This window comes from Maylandia zebra, linkage group LG8 (assembly GCF_041146795.1).
Source record: "Maylandia zebra isolate NMK-2024a linkage group LG8, Mzebra_GT3a, whole genome shotgun sequence".
In the NCBI taxonomy this organism is placed as follows: Eukaryota; Metazoa; Chordata; class Actinopteri; order Cichliformes; family Cichlidae; genus Maylandia; species Maylandia zebra.
The window spans coordinates 27,018,521-27,036,003 of NC_135174.1; the positions used below are offsets into that span (position 1 = coordinate 27,018,521).

Consider the following 17,483-nt stretch of genomic DNA (forward strand, 5'->3'; position numbering starts at 1 on the left):
CAGGAATCCACTGACTCAGGTTTATTGAGCTTTAAACTGTAAAGATCCTCGAGGTCTGTTTAGAGGAAAGCTTCACTGCAAATCAGTACAAAGTTGTTCTGATTGAATAAACATTTCCATCCTGATGAAACTGAAAAGGCTCCCATGCAGAAGACATATTGGTTTGATGAGATGAATACCAGAAATTGTGAAATTTTGTATCAACGCATATTAAAAGACCAAAATGATGACTGGCATTTAGAAGAACTGTTCCATCCCTCCTGCAGAGTTCTGAAGCAAAACCAACGCGCATCGGAGCTCCTTTGGCGCCACACGGTGGCCAAAGTAACTTAGTGTTTTGTTTCTTTTCCCTAATTTGTACCCATCTGTATCTAACAGAAAAACAAACGAACAAAAAAATTCTACACTGATAGTAAAAAAAATATATTCTGGTAAGCATGCAGGAAGAAAAATCTTAACTTTAAACTTTAATAAATGCTAACCTATGAAGCCTCTCTGGGACATTTGGATTTCATCTTTGGTCGTCTGCATCTCATTAAAAACCTCACGTTATCGTACTAAACTGCATGAAGCCTGAGGAAAAGTTTATACACCTGCAGAAAAGTTTTAAGATTATTCAGCTTCTGTTCTTTTAACCTCAAACTCTCATCAAAATCATTTTGGTGTTTTCCATGCAATGTAACAGGAGCAGGATGCCACATCCAAGCCATGTAGGGGAAAGTTGGCTAAACCTTGGGAAGTGCCAAGAGCAGCAGATACTAGTACACCTTCCCACCCCTGATAGCAAGTTGATTAAAAAAATTGTTTTTATGTATGGTTTAAAGACGCTTCGGAGTCATTTTGACTTCTAAAGTTGTCTTTTAAAAACAAAAATCAGCTGATGTGAGGGTGTCATCAGCTGATGCAGTTCAGACTGTCTACTTCCATGTCCTCTGACATCATCCGTCTTTGGTAGACGTGTGTTGTTGTTCATGTTAAATAAATTCCTTTACAGGGGAGCACGGTGGCCTCACAGCCCGAATGTCTTGAGTTAAATCCACCATCTGGCTGTTTCACGTTCTCCCTGTGTCTGCGTGGGTTCTCTCTGCATACTGCGGCGTTCTCCCACAGTCCAAAGACATGCAGGTAGTAGAGTTGGGTTACGTGGTGACTCTAAATTGTCTATAGATGTGAATGTGAGTTCAATGTGTTGTCCGTGCTTCTCGCCCTATAGTAGCTGGAAAAGGCTCCAGCCCCCCAGTGACCCTTAATTGGGTGGATGGAAGTTCATTTTTATCCAGGCAAAACTGAGACGCTTGTGATAAAAATTATTCAAAGAGGTTTAGCTGACTGTCAGAGTTTGTCACTGAAATAGTCATAAACGAGCGCGAGAAAACCTCAAACATGTGCAGAATCCCCACAGGCTCTTCAAAAACTCACTGAAACGCTTAAGACATGACCCATGCACGGTTTTTCTCCTTTAAAATTTGGTCATCCACTCAGTTTATTTTTTTCTTTAACAGTTTAGATTTAAAGTGTAAATATCTCTCATGCTTCAGAGTTGTCATTTAGGGACTTTGTCACCTACAGCTGGAACACCTCTGACCCACCCACACCTCAGACTCAGACCAATGAACAAAGGCCATATGGACTCCACCACACACACACACACACACACACACACACTAGAAGTTGAGGTTCTTCGGGACCTCCCAGGGAAACTCCTTCCTGCCAAAGTGTCCGTAGCATGCAGTCTTCTGGTAGATTGGTCTCTTTAGGTCCAGGTCTCTGCAGCAGCAAGCAGTCGAGATAGATTCAGTACAGTCTAACAGATTTGGACAGAGATTATAAAACACTGAGGCGGTGGTGTGGGTGCAACCCTGACCTGACTATGACTCCAGGTCTGAGGTCAAAGTTTTTATTGACGATCTGCAGAAGCTCCTTCTCGCTCTTTGGAGAGGAGCCGTAGGTGAACAGGGAGATGGAGAGCGGGTGGGCCACTCCAATCGCATACGCCACCTGGAAAAACACAGCATGTGATTAATGAACATGTTGTTTTATCACCACCGTGATGATGGTGATACCACTGGTGATAGTGCCACGTACTGCTGGGTTTTCCACAATTATTTTATTATTATTTATTTATAAAGTCCAAAAAAAGGAGAAACTAACTCCTTGATTCACAGTTTAAAACCATTCTAATTTACTTTTAATTGGACCTTGGTGCACCACCATCCCTCTCTATTTAAGCCTTTTGATTGTTTCCCCTCACAAGCAGAAGTTTTGAACCGCAAAGTAATGACAAGCATAACAGCTTCCACCTTAAATATGTAGAAAAATGAGTCCCACAAAAATCCAAAAGAATGATTTACATAAAAGGACTCAGAAAACAGACTTCTGAGCCTTTTCATCCTGCACACATCTCAGAAACCTTTTGGAGAAGATTAAACTGGAACGAGGTCTCACCTGCACCAGTACCCGCCTGCACAGCTGGGCCTTCACCAGAGATTTTGCCACCCAGCGTGCAGCGTAGGCGGCCGAGCGGTCCACCTTGGTGTAGTCCTTTCCAGAGAAAGCTCCGCCCCCGTGGGCCCCCCAACCACCGTACGTGTCCACAATGACTTTCCTGCCCGTCACTCCTGCATCACCCTGAGAGAAATCACAAAGATTTATATCCACACAGCACACAAGCAAGCAAGATCTTCACTACATTATTTGTTTTTAAACTTTGAAACTATGAAATTAGATTTGAACCCCATCATATTTGAGCTGTGCACTAAAAGCCACTGCCAGCATCCTCATGCTGCGTGACATCAACGTAAACAGTATTCGGGGACTTCGAATGTTCTCGGCTCTTTACCTGCGGCCCTCCAATCACAAAGCGTCCGCTGGGCTGCAGGTGATAGATGGTGTCCTCGTCCAGGTAGCGTGAAGGCACCACGGCTTTGATGACCTTTTCCTTCAGCACCTTCTTCTGCTCCTCCACACACACGTTATCATCGTGCTGCACGGAGATCACCACAGTGTGCACTCTTTTGGGGATCACAGCGCCATTTTCCTGGGCGTAATGAACTGTTACCTACGGAAAGGTGAACATTATGTTAATGTTATTGTAGCAAAACAATATGCATTGCCACTTTTAGTCCTTTTACTTTGATTTAACGAGACTCGGGTGTGTCACACGAGGGAGCTACTTCTACTGAATCTACTTCACAAATAACACTGTTAAAGCAGAGCCCAACAAAGCTGACATGAAGAGTTGAATGAAGGCTGCTGGACCTCATTCGTGGGGATTCATGGAAGCATCTTCAGCTTTCTTCTCCACAACAAACATGCCATTAAGTATGCCACCCTGGCTGCCTCACACTGCAGGTTCAGGCATGTCTACACAGTTTTCTACTCTGACCTCACCTGTGTCTTTGAGTCTGGGCGGAGCCAGGGGACCGTCCCATTTCGTCTCAGCTCGGCCATCTTAGCGTTGAGTTTGTGGGCGAGGACTATGGTGAGGGGCATGCACTCCTCTGTCTCATCTGTGGCGTATCCAAACATCAGACCCTGTCCACGCAGCACGAGTACAGTCAAAGAGCAGCACTTTATATTCTGAAGAAGAAAAAACTGGTGTTTCAGTCCAGAATTGAAATGTAAGCGCTCAGATGACCTGGTCTCCAGCTCCGATTTCGCTCTCCGTGCGATCGATATGAACTCCCTGAGCGATGTCAGGTGACTGCTGCTCCAGGGCTACCAGCACGTTACAGGTCTTATAGTCAAATCCTTGGAAAAACAGAGGAAAAAGAAGTAAAGGGATGTTTTTGTTTGAAAGCATTTCTCCTCCCTGGAATCCCAGTGTAGATGAAGTTACAGCCAAAACGTTAAAAACTTCACTCACCTTTCTGCGAGTCATCGTAACCAATATGCTGGATGACTTCTCTCACCACTCTCTGGTAGTCCACGTTGGCTCGAGACGTGATCTCCCCACAGAGCAGCACCATGCCCGTCTTACACACCGTCTCTGTTTCATCCACACACAGGACATCACACTGCATATGTGTATTCATGCCATCAGATGTGAATGTCCTTCCTGACTATTGATGTAATACTGCTGGTGTCCTGGATTAAAGTGAATTGAATTGCTAGGGAAGTGATGTTCTTTTGTCAGGATCACTGCTGTTAATGAATATTTCACGGAGTTTTCCTGCAGCAGAACCAGCGATATCGTCTTTTTCATTCCATAAACTAAAAATAGACATATAATTTAAAGAAATACAAACAAAAGATGCTGAGGTGTGGGAAGCTTTATCTTATCACACCTGAATTTATTACATGACATATTCTGATGGGCGATTTTTTTCCCACTACAGTCAAAAGAAAATGCAAGCCTGTTTGCAACCCACCCTCCTTTTTTAATGTCTCACTTAACCAATGTCATGGACACTATTACCATTTGCATCCATCTTAAATGTCCCTCTTCCCTGTGTGTTGCTTCCCTCTGGTGGACAAAAACTCAAACTCACCACAAGCCACCTTAGCATCAGGGTCTTGCCTCAGGTGAGCGTCCAGCACAGCATCACTGATCTGGTCACATATCTTATCTGGAAAAAATAGAATAAGGAGAAGTCTAAAAGGCATAAATATCTGCATGTGTGCTGGTTCGGTCTGTCGTGCGATCGTTTTACTGCACATGCCAGATTCCTGATCTGGGCAGAGCCTGAAAATATCACCCCGTTCCCTCTGGCAGTTACAGGACTATGAATAGCCTTGATTTGGTGAGTACACGCCAGCGTGACACGGTACACTCTAACTCCATCATCAAAGCACTCCCAAACTGTATCAGCACTACGGCACTGAAGCTTCTGTAACTTCAATTTACTCTCCTGCTTTATGATGAACATTTTTTACACCACCCTTAAAAATGTAGAAATATTATATTATCGGCTTATTGTTGGTGAAACTTTCATGTTTGTTTGTTTTTTTTAAATTACAAACATGGATTTTCCCCATCTGTAAAGTTTGGTTTGCTGCTGTTTTAACTACACATTTACATTTAAAGCACATGTTTATGTGTAATTTTAAATGAATTATATTTGCTGACACTTTCACTGCACACGTCTTCAAAACTCACCTGATATAAGGGATTATCTGTGAACCAGCACCATTTTTACACATCAGCAAAGATGTTATAAAATCTAGCTGTTATCCTGATTATTTTACATGATGCTCACATGTTGCGTTCTGCAGAATTGTAAAAATGCAAAGTGTGATGAGGTTAAATCTGCTCTTCAACCACTTCCTGGTGGGATTAAGCTAAACATCTGCAGTGCATTAAACATGCACTTGTTAGAAAATTAAAGAAAAGATGCAAAGCTGCACTATTTACTTTATAAATGACATAATTTATATTATGCCGAAGACACATTTTTCCTAACAGAACATACGTCACATGTCTGCACCACAAAAACGGCTCCAGCAGCAGCTGCAGATGTAAAAATTATTCATGACAAAAAAGTGACTCATCAGATGTTCAGCTTAAAACACAAGTTCTGCTTATATTGGAACTAAAGTGGAAGTTTTCTCAGTCCAGGATTCCTCCTCTGCAAATCAGCACCGTGTGGCTCCACGAAAGTAGACTTTATGCAGCACCGATCAGGCTTCTGCGCATTCCTCAAAACCATCAATGATCACTGAAGCGCTCAAAGCAGTTTCTCACATGATGAGCAGCACTCCTCTACTCACCAGGATGTCCCTCTCCCACAGATTCGGACGTAAACATGAAGTCATGAGCAGTATGCTCATCGCTCACATTCACTGTGGAATTCATTCTGAGGGCTGTGCAGACTGAAGGAGTGAAGTCTTTCTGATGAAAGCTGTTCCAGAAACACGCACAGGCCGGGTGCCATCCAACACCAGAGTCCTACGGCCGTGCAGCCGGATAACTCTGCGCTATAATAGGAAAAGACAACATACACATGGGGGGAGGGCACTCTGTGAACCATGTGGGTTAGGCCATTCAGACAGGAAGACGGGGAGGGTGGGAATGCTTTTTTCAACATGGAGACCTTTTTTAAACCCTCCCTGTGCTGAATGGTCTCACTTTATCACACTCATCAAACTCGGGTTCAGAGAGCAGAGGAGGAATTCATTTCATCAGAGGGTTACTGTGTGGCTCCTCCACCTATCCATTCATGCCTGCCCTTTGTTTCTTTGTACCTGGGGGCCCCTGAGGTCTCTGATGGGGCGTCCGTGCCTGTGTACACATGAAGCAGTTGCTAATGAGACCTTTTCACTTCGCCGACTCCGAGTTCAGACAAACAGAGATGATGAAAAGAATGAAAATATGAATGAACTAGACTGCTAGCCCCCCCAAGAATAAAAATATACAAAGTTGCTATAAAACACACGATACTCATTAGTCTTTCTTTGCGTTTATGCAATCAATAGAGTGTCATGTTTTTTATTGCTGATCATTTGACAAATCTTGATGTTGTGAAGATGCATTTTTGCAAAAAACAAAGTTACCTCTCGATTTAGAAATCAGTACAACACTCCAGTAAAACCCTGAGACAACATGAAAAATGTAAATAGCTGACAACATATTTTAGGACTTTTTGGGTCGTTACCTGGAAGGAGCTTAAAACTAACTCCAGGTAGAGTCAAGGACCCATGGTGACGTGCTGAACACAACATGGTGAAGCCAAACAGGGATAAGGAGGCGAGTAGAGTGGACGAGTCTCCTACAGAGGGCAGCAGATCAGCAGGAGACAGATATAAAACACTCATGTTGGGGGGGGCTACAAAACAGATGTTAAGATAATCAATAACCCCATGTAACATGTACACACATATCTCACTTTGGTTCACGTGGGTGCTCTTCATCTTCTGAAAACTGATGCTGCTGATGTTCAGGAAGATCACAAAGTTTATCTGTGGTCCATAAAACAAAAGAAAGATAATCTGAACACTCGTGATTTTGGTCACGAGATTCAGGAACTTCATTTTAAGCTTGAACATAATCAGCACTTTAATGCTTTAATGCTGATCATAGTATGATTAATAATATTTGTGGTTGTTTACTCTTTAATCTTGTGTCTGACAAAGAAATTATTTAAAATGACCAAAATGACCCCAGCCAACATCCACAGCAGCTTCCTGGTTTGAATGAAGTTGAAGAGCAGCACAGTGTGCAGATACAGGCCCCTCACCAGCAACCAGGAAAAGTTAGACAACAGAAGTGAAGAAGTGAAGCAGGTCACTGCTGCTTTGTACTGCAGCTGAAACACCTGGGAGACAGTGTAACCCAGGAAGGATTTTATAGACAGCTATAACGTTATTGTTTTGAGAAGAGGGCCGCTATAAGGGCACATTTTGAGCATGCTCAGACTATTTTTGCCCATAATGAGCAGGATGTGGGTTGCAGCCTTTGCTATGAACCTCTGCTCATCCAAACAACATGAGTCAATTAACCAAAGTCAATTATCAACAAGCATTAGCTTAAGTGTTTTTGTTTGTTTGTTTTTTAATAGCTAACGCAAATGCCAAAAAACTGCAGTTCCTCTAGTTGCCACTTGAAGCTGCCTCCAAAAGTGAGTCAATTCTCATACAGCTCTGTTTAAAACTCCAAATTTACAGCAGAAATAAAGTAAATATATATATATTACAATTACACTAACATGGAAACTCTCACAAGCATATTTAATGTTTTATTCTGACATTTCAATGTGGTCGTTTTCAGCCTTTAATGAAAAGGTTTCTGGTGTCAAAACCAACCTGAAACAGCAGAAAACCACAACAGCAATGAGGAGAGCAGTAAGAGATGCTCCATATCCAACACTCCACATCAACCTCAGAGTATCAAAGTAGTTTTTCTGGAGCAAGGCATGAAAGATTTATCACACGCAGGCACAAAGAAGTAAGTCTGCTTCTCCCTGCTGGCTAAATATATTTAAATTAGTGGAAACCCTTTGATGGAACTGAGCCGCTACAGTAAACCTGCATGCAGCCGTACCTCCTTCCCCAAATCTTCATCCTGCTCGTGAGCTTGATCAAAACAGGTTTTGTAATATTGCAGGTTTGTTTGGCTCCAGCCTCAGACTGTAGATCTACCAGTGATGAAAGCTATGGAGAAAGTGTTTTTTAAAAACTTTAAACACAGCTTAAAGTTTTTAAACTGCAGCTCTGCAGAGGAGTCCAGAGCAACACAGATTTTTCTTTCTTTTATTCTAATCATTTTGTTAGACATGGCACAGTTGAAGAAAAAAAGAAGACCACTCTAATTTGTCATGTGTTGTCATATTTTGATGAGAAGTACTTTTTGTTGGGTATAAAATCATCTGGCGTTAGTGATGGTGTTACTACTTTTAGCGATAGTATTCTAGGGTTAATGGTGAAATGACCAAGATTCCTCTGGAGGTGGCAAGGATTGGGTAGACCCGATTTGTATGGTCAGAATTTTCACATGCGCAGTAAGGATCAGGGAGTCCTGATCCGTAACTATCTTTTTAGTTTTAGTTTTTGTCTACATTATATTGAAATGTTTCATTATTGGAAACATTTTAAGAGATACTTATTATTCTTAACATCTTAACAGATACTCTGTTCTATCATAAAACGCTTCGACCAGAAGTAGACACCTTTTAGCGCATGCGGGGTACCGATCGGGTTTCCGGTACAGATCGGGTAGTGACAGGATCTCAGAACTGGATTATAGATGGCAGAGAGTTGGTGTCGTAAACCACCGCCTCTGTTCAAAGATGGTCGCTCACAGTGGACATAGATGCTTCTTTCACTCCTCTTTCAAACCATCTGTCCTCTCTGTCCAAAATGTGAACACTGGCATCCTCAAAGAGTGTCCTTTATCCTTAAGATGCAGATGGACTTCTGAGTCTTGTCCTGTGGAGGTGGCTCTTCTGTGTTGTGCCATGCGCTTGTGAAGTGGCTGTTTGGTCTCTCCAATGTAGAGGTCTGAGCATTCCTCGCTGCACTGTACAGCATACACCACATTGTTAAGTTTGTGTTTAGGAGTTTTGTCTTTCGGGTGAACCAGTTTCTGTCTGAGCGTGTTGCTGGGTCTGAAATGCACCGGGATGTCATGCTTGGAGAAAACTCTCCTGAGTTTTTCTGATACACCGGCTACATAGGGGATGACAATGTTGTTGCGTCTGTCCTTCTTATCCTCCCTCGCTGGTGTCTGGTCTTCTTTTCTGTGCATCTTTGCTGACTTTATAAACGCCCAGTTAGGATAACCACATGTTTTTAGTGCTTCCTTTACACGTGTGTGTTCCTTCTTTTTCCCTTCAGGCTTAGAGGAAACATGTTCTGCCCGGTGGTGTAGGGTCCTAATGACTCCAAGTTTGTGTTCCAGAGGATGATGGGAGTCAAAGAGGAGGTACTAGTCCGTGTGTGTGGGCTTCCGGTAAACTTCAATGTTGAGGTTGCCGTTCTCTTCAATGTGCACAGCGCAGTCCAGGAAAGGCAAGCAGTCGTCCTTTGTGTCTTCCCTGGTGAACTTGATGTTTTTATCCACAGCGTTAATGTGCGCAGTGAAGGATTCCACTTCTTGTGTTTTGATTTTGACCCAGATGTCGTCTACATATCTGTACCAGTGGCTGGGTACTCTCCCTTTAGCCAAGAGCCTTTCTTTCCACTTCTTCCATGTAAAGGTTGGCTACAATAGGTGACACCGGGGAGCCCATGGCACAGCCATGTTTTTGTCTAGAAACCCTCGTTGTATTTGAAATATGTAGTGGTAAGGCAGACAGACAACACTGAAGTGACTATTTTTTGATTTATAGTAAATGATCATCTGTAGACATGTATATTTTTTTTTTGCAGCTGCTTTCAGAAAGAAGACCAGTAAATAAAAATCAAGCAGTGATGGAACACAAGAACTACACAATAAAAAGAGCAGGGCATCAAGCTCACAGGAGGACTCCAACAACTCCATCTATGAGACCGATGCCCGGCGTGGATTTTTCCATTTTATCACAGGATTGGTAAGAGATTGTTAAAATCTGCAACGAGAGAGCCCCTTCTAAGCTAAGACAATGTCAGCTTTACTAATCACGACCCCGTGTTTGTTTTGTCTCTCTGCAGAAGACTTTGAATAAAAATATGAAGGGGTGGATGCAGCAAGGTTTTGGCCTATCTTTAGAAAACGCAAGTATGGCTTCTTATTTGTTCACTTTACAGTTCTTCTAGTTCATCGATTTTGTACATGATTTTTCTAAAATACATTTTCTCTATAATGCAGGAGGTTGTTAAACATGTTACTCAGCAGTCGACTGCCTACCAATGATGAGATTTGTCTTTTCCTGTTGTTTTTCCTGTAACATGTACATGTAATGTTTGAACACAGACCAGAATGTTCTTAATGGGAAAAATGACCAACATTCCCCTGGTGGCAGGATTAAAAAAAAATGCAGTCAGTATGGAAAAGATATATATAAATCTTCTAAGGTTTGTATCTGTCTTGTGTGAAACTTGTATGAAAAGCATACAAGAGTGAAAACAGATGTAAGATCCCTTGAACATTTATATAAATGAAACTTGTATGTTTTGGATACTTACTAAAACAATATCGTTAGCTTCATAGCATAAGTGCCTAAGTCATTGACTTAGTCAAATGACTTAAGCACTTATGCTATGAAGCTAACGATATATGAAAGTAATGAGAAAGTGGCCACTTTCATGAGTAAATCATCCATCCATTCACTTCCGCTTATCCTTTTCAGGGTCGCGGTGGGCGCTGGAGCCTATCCCAGCTGTCATGGGGCAAGAGGCGGGGTACACCCTGGACAGGTCGCCAGTCTGTCGCAAGGCTAACACACAGGGACAAACAACCATTCGCACTCACATTCATACCTAGTGACAATTTGGGTTATCCAATTAACCTGTCCCCACAAGCTGCATGTCTTTGGACGGTGGGAGGAAGCCGGAGTACCCGGAGAGAACCCACGCAAACACGGGGAGAACATGCAAACTCCACACAGAAAGACCCCGGCCTGATGTTGGAATTGAACTCAGGACCTTCTTGCTGTGCGGCAACAGTGCTAACCACCGTGCCACCGTGCTGCCCCATGAGTAAATCATATTAAGCCTTATATGATTCACTAGCAAGCTAAAGCTGACGCAAGTCTTTTATAAGTTTTTTCTATTTCTTTGCCATATGGGTAGTTTTAATAGTTTCGGAAAAGGTTTACCCTAGAAATGCTAATTATTGGTGATTGGCACAAAAAGGATGATTGTTACTAGCATCGGGACGTTAGTTAATGCTAATTACTAGCTTAAGGATAACAGTTAGTAGCTATGGGATACTAATCACCAAAAATATGCTTTCGTGACATTATTGTGCGTTGGGTGTTGGTCAGGGCTATCCAGAATGACAAGTGGGACACTGAATGACCAAATTTAAAAATGTGTGCAGTGATTTGTGTGTAATCTTGGAGGACTCAAAAACGCGTGCTTCAGTCCACGCACAAATACGAAGCAATTTAACCACATGTATAACAATTTTACAAATGCATATATCCAAACCTAAATAAATTGTGCATAAATAATCACTATTTATTAAGCTCAGCTCCACGAATTGGATAAGCTTCTCGTTCAAAAACCTTTCTGTGCGTAGAAATGTCTAAAACTTCATGTAACATCTCTCTCGCTGGTTTACAGAACCTTACATGTATGTGCTTCACCTCATACACACAGATAGCATGGTGAGCTTTTGAGACAAATTTCTCACTGTCAACTTCCCTGAGCTGCTTTCATGTCCCATTGCAAAACTTGGACATCTGGGCTTTGTCTCTATTCCTGCATTCTTTTATTTTTATATTTATTGGTTTTCTTTTAATAAAGCAGGCGTTAATTTTTCTAAATGAACAGAATAGCTCACTTCACTTCTGTATGCTGACAAACATGTGACCTATACTGTAAGACTGCTCCTGCTTGTTACTCCTTTGTTGTGATTTAATTTGATGTTGTGTAGCCACGCAGAGACAGTTTGCATATATTAGAATGTTAAGTTCCGTGATGTCATCAAAACAGTTTTAAAAAGGGACCTTTCAAAGTTCCAACTACATACAAAATCAAATAGTTAAAAGTGAGTTTAGTCCAGGGAGAACAATTTTGAACCAGTTTCCGATATGTCGTCAAAATCTTGGCCGACCTTTGCTACGCCACGTGCTGTGGGTGTAAGTAAATATCTAGGTGAGTGAAGTCTCCTTTACCTGTCAATTCATCTTAAATTACAGGCTTTTACTTCAGGTGCTTTGATTCAGCAGTAACAAACAGATTTTTTTACAAACTGCAGAACGCCACACTGAGCCCTGGTCCTTCAGGATAGAGGACAGGACGTCAGATGGGCGAATCAAGAGCTCCAAAAGAAAAGATGGTTCCACAGAGAGATTGGAAAAAGCTTCCAAAACACGAAAGGACAGCGAAAGTCCAACCCCAGGCCCCAGCCATGTTTTCTTTGAGAAGTGTAAGTGAGACATTCACAGAGATTATTTTTTGTTTTATAGTTTCTGATCATCTGTAGGCCTGTGTGGAGTTCAGAGGTCTAATTGATTTTTGTTTATGCAGCTGCTTCCAGAAAGAAGAGCAGCAAACAAAAGAGCAGCGATGGAACAAAAGAACCACGCAGTAAAAAGAGGAGGACATCAAGCTCACAGGAGGAGTCTAACAACTCCATCTATGAGACAGATGATCCTTTACCTAGCACATACAACGGTCACACTACAGGTAAGAAAAAGTTCAAATCACACCTTAAACGAGAGCCCCTTCCCAAGCTCTCAGAATTTAGCTGGCATCCATCTGGTAATCACTAGGAAGCTTCCAACAGAGCCTGTACGAATGTGTAAAATGAGACGATGTCAGCTTTCCTACATGCAACTAATCACAACCCCGTGTTTGTTTTGTCTCTCTGTAGAGGACTTTGAAGAAAAATATGACGAGCAGGATATGCTGGGTGAAGGACAGTATGGGGAAGTGTTCTTTGGAAAACGTAGAGAAGACAACTTCCCAGTATGGCTTCTTATGTGTGCACTTTACGCATGTTTTCTTGTAGTTCATCCTGTTCTCTACGTGCTTTTTCTCAAACACATTTTCTCTTTAATGCAGGTGGTAATAAAACATGTTCCTCAGAAGTCGCTCTACCGCCAGCCAATGGTATGAGATGTTTGTCTTTTTCGGTTGTTTTTCGGGCAGCATGTACCTCAAACAGCCTAATGTTTGACAACTGACCCGGATGTTCTGTTTCTAAAGCTTCTTAATGGTAGAATGACCAAGATTCCTCTGGAGGTGGCATTGCTGATAAAAGTGGGGGCAGGACCAGAGGCTACAAGCAGCAATGTGACCCCAGTTTTACTCGACTGGTATGACTTAGAAAAAGAACTTATTATGGTCTTTGAAGGGGGCAAAAACAACATAGACTTGGACGTTTACCTGTCAAACAGAAGAGAAAGGATTTGTGAGAGCGACATTAAGGTCAGTGAGTAGCAAGAATAAAATATTTGTCTTTTATGAATAATTTAGATCTTATGGTTTTAATGTATCTTTCGTTTGTCTGTCAGGTCATAATGAGACAGTTGGTAGATGCAGCCACTGAAATGCACTCCAAGGGTGTTTTCCATCAAGACATTAAGACAGACAATATTATAATTGAAAACTCAGCTGAACGTTTAGCACGTCCACGTGTCAAATACATTGATTTTGGCTGTGGAGTCTTTTTTACACCAGAAGCAGTCACTCGAAGAAATGGTAGGTCATCAGCCTCATTGTTTACATGTTCTTGCCTGCCCACACGCCTTGTGTCCACATTCATTTCTTACCATTAATAATTTCTCTTTGGATTTTAGGGAGAAAATCACCGGCTCTAAACTTGCTGTTTAACGCCACCAAAGCCGATTGCATCACAGTTTTGCAGCTGGGCAGAGTGATGGATAGGCTGTTACACAACATCACCTCTTCCAAGAACATGTATTCGAAGCGTACTGATATTTCAGAAAGTAAGCCAGATGTTAATTCGTTAACCTGTCGTGATTTGCGTTACAAAACAGAAAATTCTGTTTAATGTGTTATCTGTATCGGTAACGCACATATCGATTTTTGTATGACAAACGTGAACCCCACCCTCTATTATATTTCCAAACAGACTGCGAGAGTTTTCTGTTAGGTTGCCTGGCAGCCAAAAATGAAGACCGCCTCACCCTAGAGGAACTTCGAAATCATCCCTGGTTCAAATGACTTATCGACTCCAAGCACAACAGGGTTACAGAGCATAAGCTCTAACAGAGAAGTATTTGGTCAAATTCTGAAGCCATGTCACATATCTGTGTATGTTTTTAACAATTATGTCATTTTTACAGTCCTGCCCCTGTAGAGGCACCCCACAAAAACCACGAGATCGAAGTGGAACTTCCATGTATTGTCTTTTCCATACATGGTTTCTGTCCATAAATGGAAAATACCCCACCCACCCCCAGCAATCCGTGGAAAGGGGATCTCTCTTTGAATTGCCTTTCCCGAGGTTTCTTCTCAAGTTTTTGAGGAGTTTTTCCTCGTCTTCTTAGAGAGCTTGTGCTGGGTTAAAAAGAGTTGCTACTATGAACCTGAGTTATAAATACAGGTGCATAGTAGCAACCTGTATTGCTGCACTGATCAATAATTAATTGATCAGTGATCAATTAATTATTCATGAATCAATTTAACCAAAAAATTTGACAAATCTAAAGAAATGTATTAATCAGGGAATTAGCAGCAACAGTAATTGGACAATCTAAATTTATCAGTTAATTAATAAATAAATCTGAATAATTCATCCTGCATCGCCTGTCTGCTTATATCACATAAACCTTTCACTGAAATTGATTTAATTTGTTATAATTATAATAATTATTTGTTTGTACTAATGCATCACAATTTCTTTGAAAGTTAAAGTGTGTGAATTTCCCGTCTTAAACACGTCAGTGTGATCATCCTGTCCTGTCATGCTAAGAAATGCAGTTGTGAGTTTTCATTGCTTCACTTGGACGAAACGCCCAAACACAAAAATGGTCCAGTGCTGTTTCTGACCGGAACACTGCAGGTTTAATGTCTTATAAAACATAAATCTATGTAATCCACACATACAATTCACCATGATGGGAGGACAACGTACCTCACCGTCCTTATCTCAAAAGTTGACCCTAATGTGACCGCTAAGCAACTTGTGAACTCTGCAGTCTGCATTGAAGGTCATGCTCTGGTTCATCTCTCTACCATCAGGTCTTGGAGTGTCTCATTTTACTGCATTAGCTCAAGTTCAATCATGACAGCAACAACTGCTGTGAGTGCCTTCTGAAGTCTGCGAACTGGTTCACTTGACAATGTTTGTGCGTTTTTTGCTCTTTACAGCATTTTAGTGCAATTATCTAACAAATGAAATGGATTTATGTTTAATCGACGAGACCATCCAAGAAGGTTTTGTTTCAGCTGATGTGTAAAATTCTATTATATTACATGTGTATGCTACATACCACAGGTTATACACAAAGCCTGTCCTTTGTTTAGCTTTAGAATGGCTACACAAGACAAAAACATTAAATGCACTCATCTGCAATCTTTGCTATTTGCCACTCAGTGTCCGAGCAAGGTGTCAATTAGGGATGTGCTGATCATGTTTTTTTGCCCTCGAGTCTGAGTCATTTGATTTTGAGTATCTACCGATACCGAGTCCCGATCCAATACTTCAATAATACATAAAAAAAAAGAATGAAGCAGAACGAAGAAACAGATCCTGGATGTTCCTCATTTTTTTATTTAATTCACTTTATTTTAACGTTCAACAACTCTGTTAACAAACAAAGCACTTTTGTGAGGTAGCTTGAACAATCAAGTAATAAATAACATAAATTCTTCACTTATGGACTTTAGTGCAACAGTAAATATAAAAAAAGACTAATATAACAACAAATAGCACCTCAACTTAAATATCCGGCAGGCATGTAAACAAATAAAAAAATAAAAGTGCCACAGTGTTTGCAAAGCTAGTAATGTGGTTTTAGAAACTGCACTCCTAACTCTTACTGTCATCATAGCAGTAAGTTTCACAGAAGGAAATGTGTGTTTTCTCTTAATGAAAACTAACATCTCTACCTTGTCAGGTTTGAGCCTGTTTCTGTTCTCATCAAGGACGTTTGCAACGGCACTAAAGTCTCTCACTGTCCACAGAGCTACAGGGGGCACTGAGATATTGAGTTGCAGCCATAGAGGGAAACTGGTTAGCATGTTCTTTCCAGTACTGAAGTGGGTCGCTTTCCCAAGTTTACATATCTCACAGTTTGCTATGGCAATGTTGTTATCATCAACTTTATAATACCTCCAGACTGCAGATGAAAAATGTTGGAACACTGAGCTACTAGTTGTTTCGCCGTCATTGTGGATGTTGGATATCGAAGAATCCATAGGTCTCTCATCCTATTCATGTAGCCCCTTCCGCCGGGGTTACTTGCGTAGTAGCATTCCAACAACGCCCTGTTTTCGTCTCTTGCCCACCGATGCCTTCTTGTTCCAGTAGCCCACTTCTCGTCAGGGTGCCCTGGTTCCTCAACACCTGATGCGGACCTTGTTGACCGAGCCGGTGTTGTGCCAAAAAGTGATTGTCTGCCAAAAACTGATTTCCAATGTTTCTGTGTATTTTTTATGTGTAATATCTTTACGTATGTTTGTAAATAGACTTCGGTGAACAGGGTTTACAAAGGGGTTATATAGAGAATTAAAACAATATCTGTTTTTCAAGTATCTTTACAACTCTGTGTTATTGTACTTACAGTATAACCAATCCGGTCCTTTATCCCCACTTAAAATATTTTTACAGAAATATTGTAATATTTGCTGCCATGTCTGCTGTCCTCTTGGCCAACTTACCTCTTACAAAAGACATTTTTAATGTTAATGAGATTTTTTTAACTGCATAAATAAAGGTTATATAAAAGTCACTGCCAAAAACTGATTGCGGCTTCTACCTTGTTACACGAATGTTGTTTGTGGCTCAAGATGACTTTATGTCATCCACGAGGGATGCATTTGACATATGTTTCACATATTATAGCCCAACAAGTTACTTATAGCAGTTTAAATACGAGCAATCAGTTTTTGGCAAATACCGGAAATCAGTTTTTGGCAGACAATCACTTTTTGGCACAACACCGGCATGCCTTCATATTTATCTGTCTCGCTCATGTCTGCGGTAGGCTTGCTTAGCATAGGGGTTCTATAGTTTTTTGGGTTTGGATATACCTATTTGTTAAATAGTTTTACATGTGGTCAGACTGCTTTGTGTTTGTGTGGATTGGACCATGCTTTTGTGAGTCCTCAAAAATGACGCACAAGTAAATGTACACGTTTCTAAATCTTAGTTTACGCTTTTGGATCATATTGTATGCATTTGAAACACTTTTGTGTATTGAGACACATTTCTCTTCATGCAGCTATAACACCTTCTAGTTAGTTGTAGTGAATTACATGGCTGACTGAAT

The 17,483-nt window shown here is 41.2% G+C and overlaps 2 protein-coding genes across 2 annotated transcripts; one reads left to right on the forward strand and one right to left on the reverse strand.

Moving 5' to 3' along the window:
• Positions 1-579: 579 nt before the first annotated feature.
• On the reverse strand, positions 580-5,923 carry LOC101487602 (S-adenosylmethionine synthase). Its single transcript, XM_004565893.5, has 9 exons — positions 5,710-5,923; positions 4,491-4,568; positions 3,866-3,988; positions 3,638-3,750; positions 3,391-3,534; positions 2,840-3,058; positions 2,446-2,628; positions 1,865-1,998; positions 580-1,767 (listed from the first exon to the last, which is right to left on the reverse strand). The coding sequence occupies exons 1-9, from the start codon at positions 5,792-5,794 to the stop codon at positions 1,665-1,667; spliced, it is 1,182 nt and encodes a 393-aa protein (XP_004565950.1). The 5' UTR covers positions 5,795-5,923; the 3' UTR covers positions 580-1,664.
• Positions 5,924-12,055: 6,132 nt separating this feature from the next.
• On the forward strand, positions 12,056-14,734 carry LOC101488066 (serine/threonine-protein kinase pim-1-like). Its single transcript, XM_004565895.3, has 9 exons — positions 12,056-12,174; positions 12,278-12,448; positions 12,550-12,708; positions 12,896-12,990; positions 13,087-13,134; positions 13,231-13,452; positions 13,539-13,725; positions 13,824-13,973; positions 14,120-14,734. Exons 1-9 carry the CDS (start codon positions 12,111-12,113, stop codon positions 14,209-14,211), a joined length of 1,188 nt encoding a protein of 395 aa, XP_004565952.3. The 5' UTR covers positions 12,056-12,110; the 3' UTR covers positions 14,212-14,734.
• Positions 14,735-17,483: the final 2,749 nt, after the last annotated feature.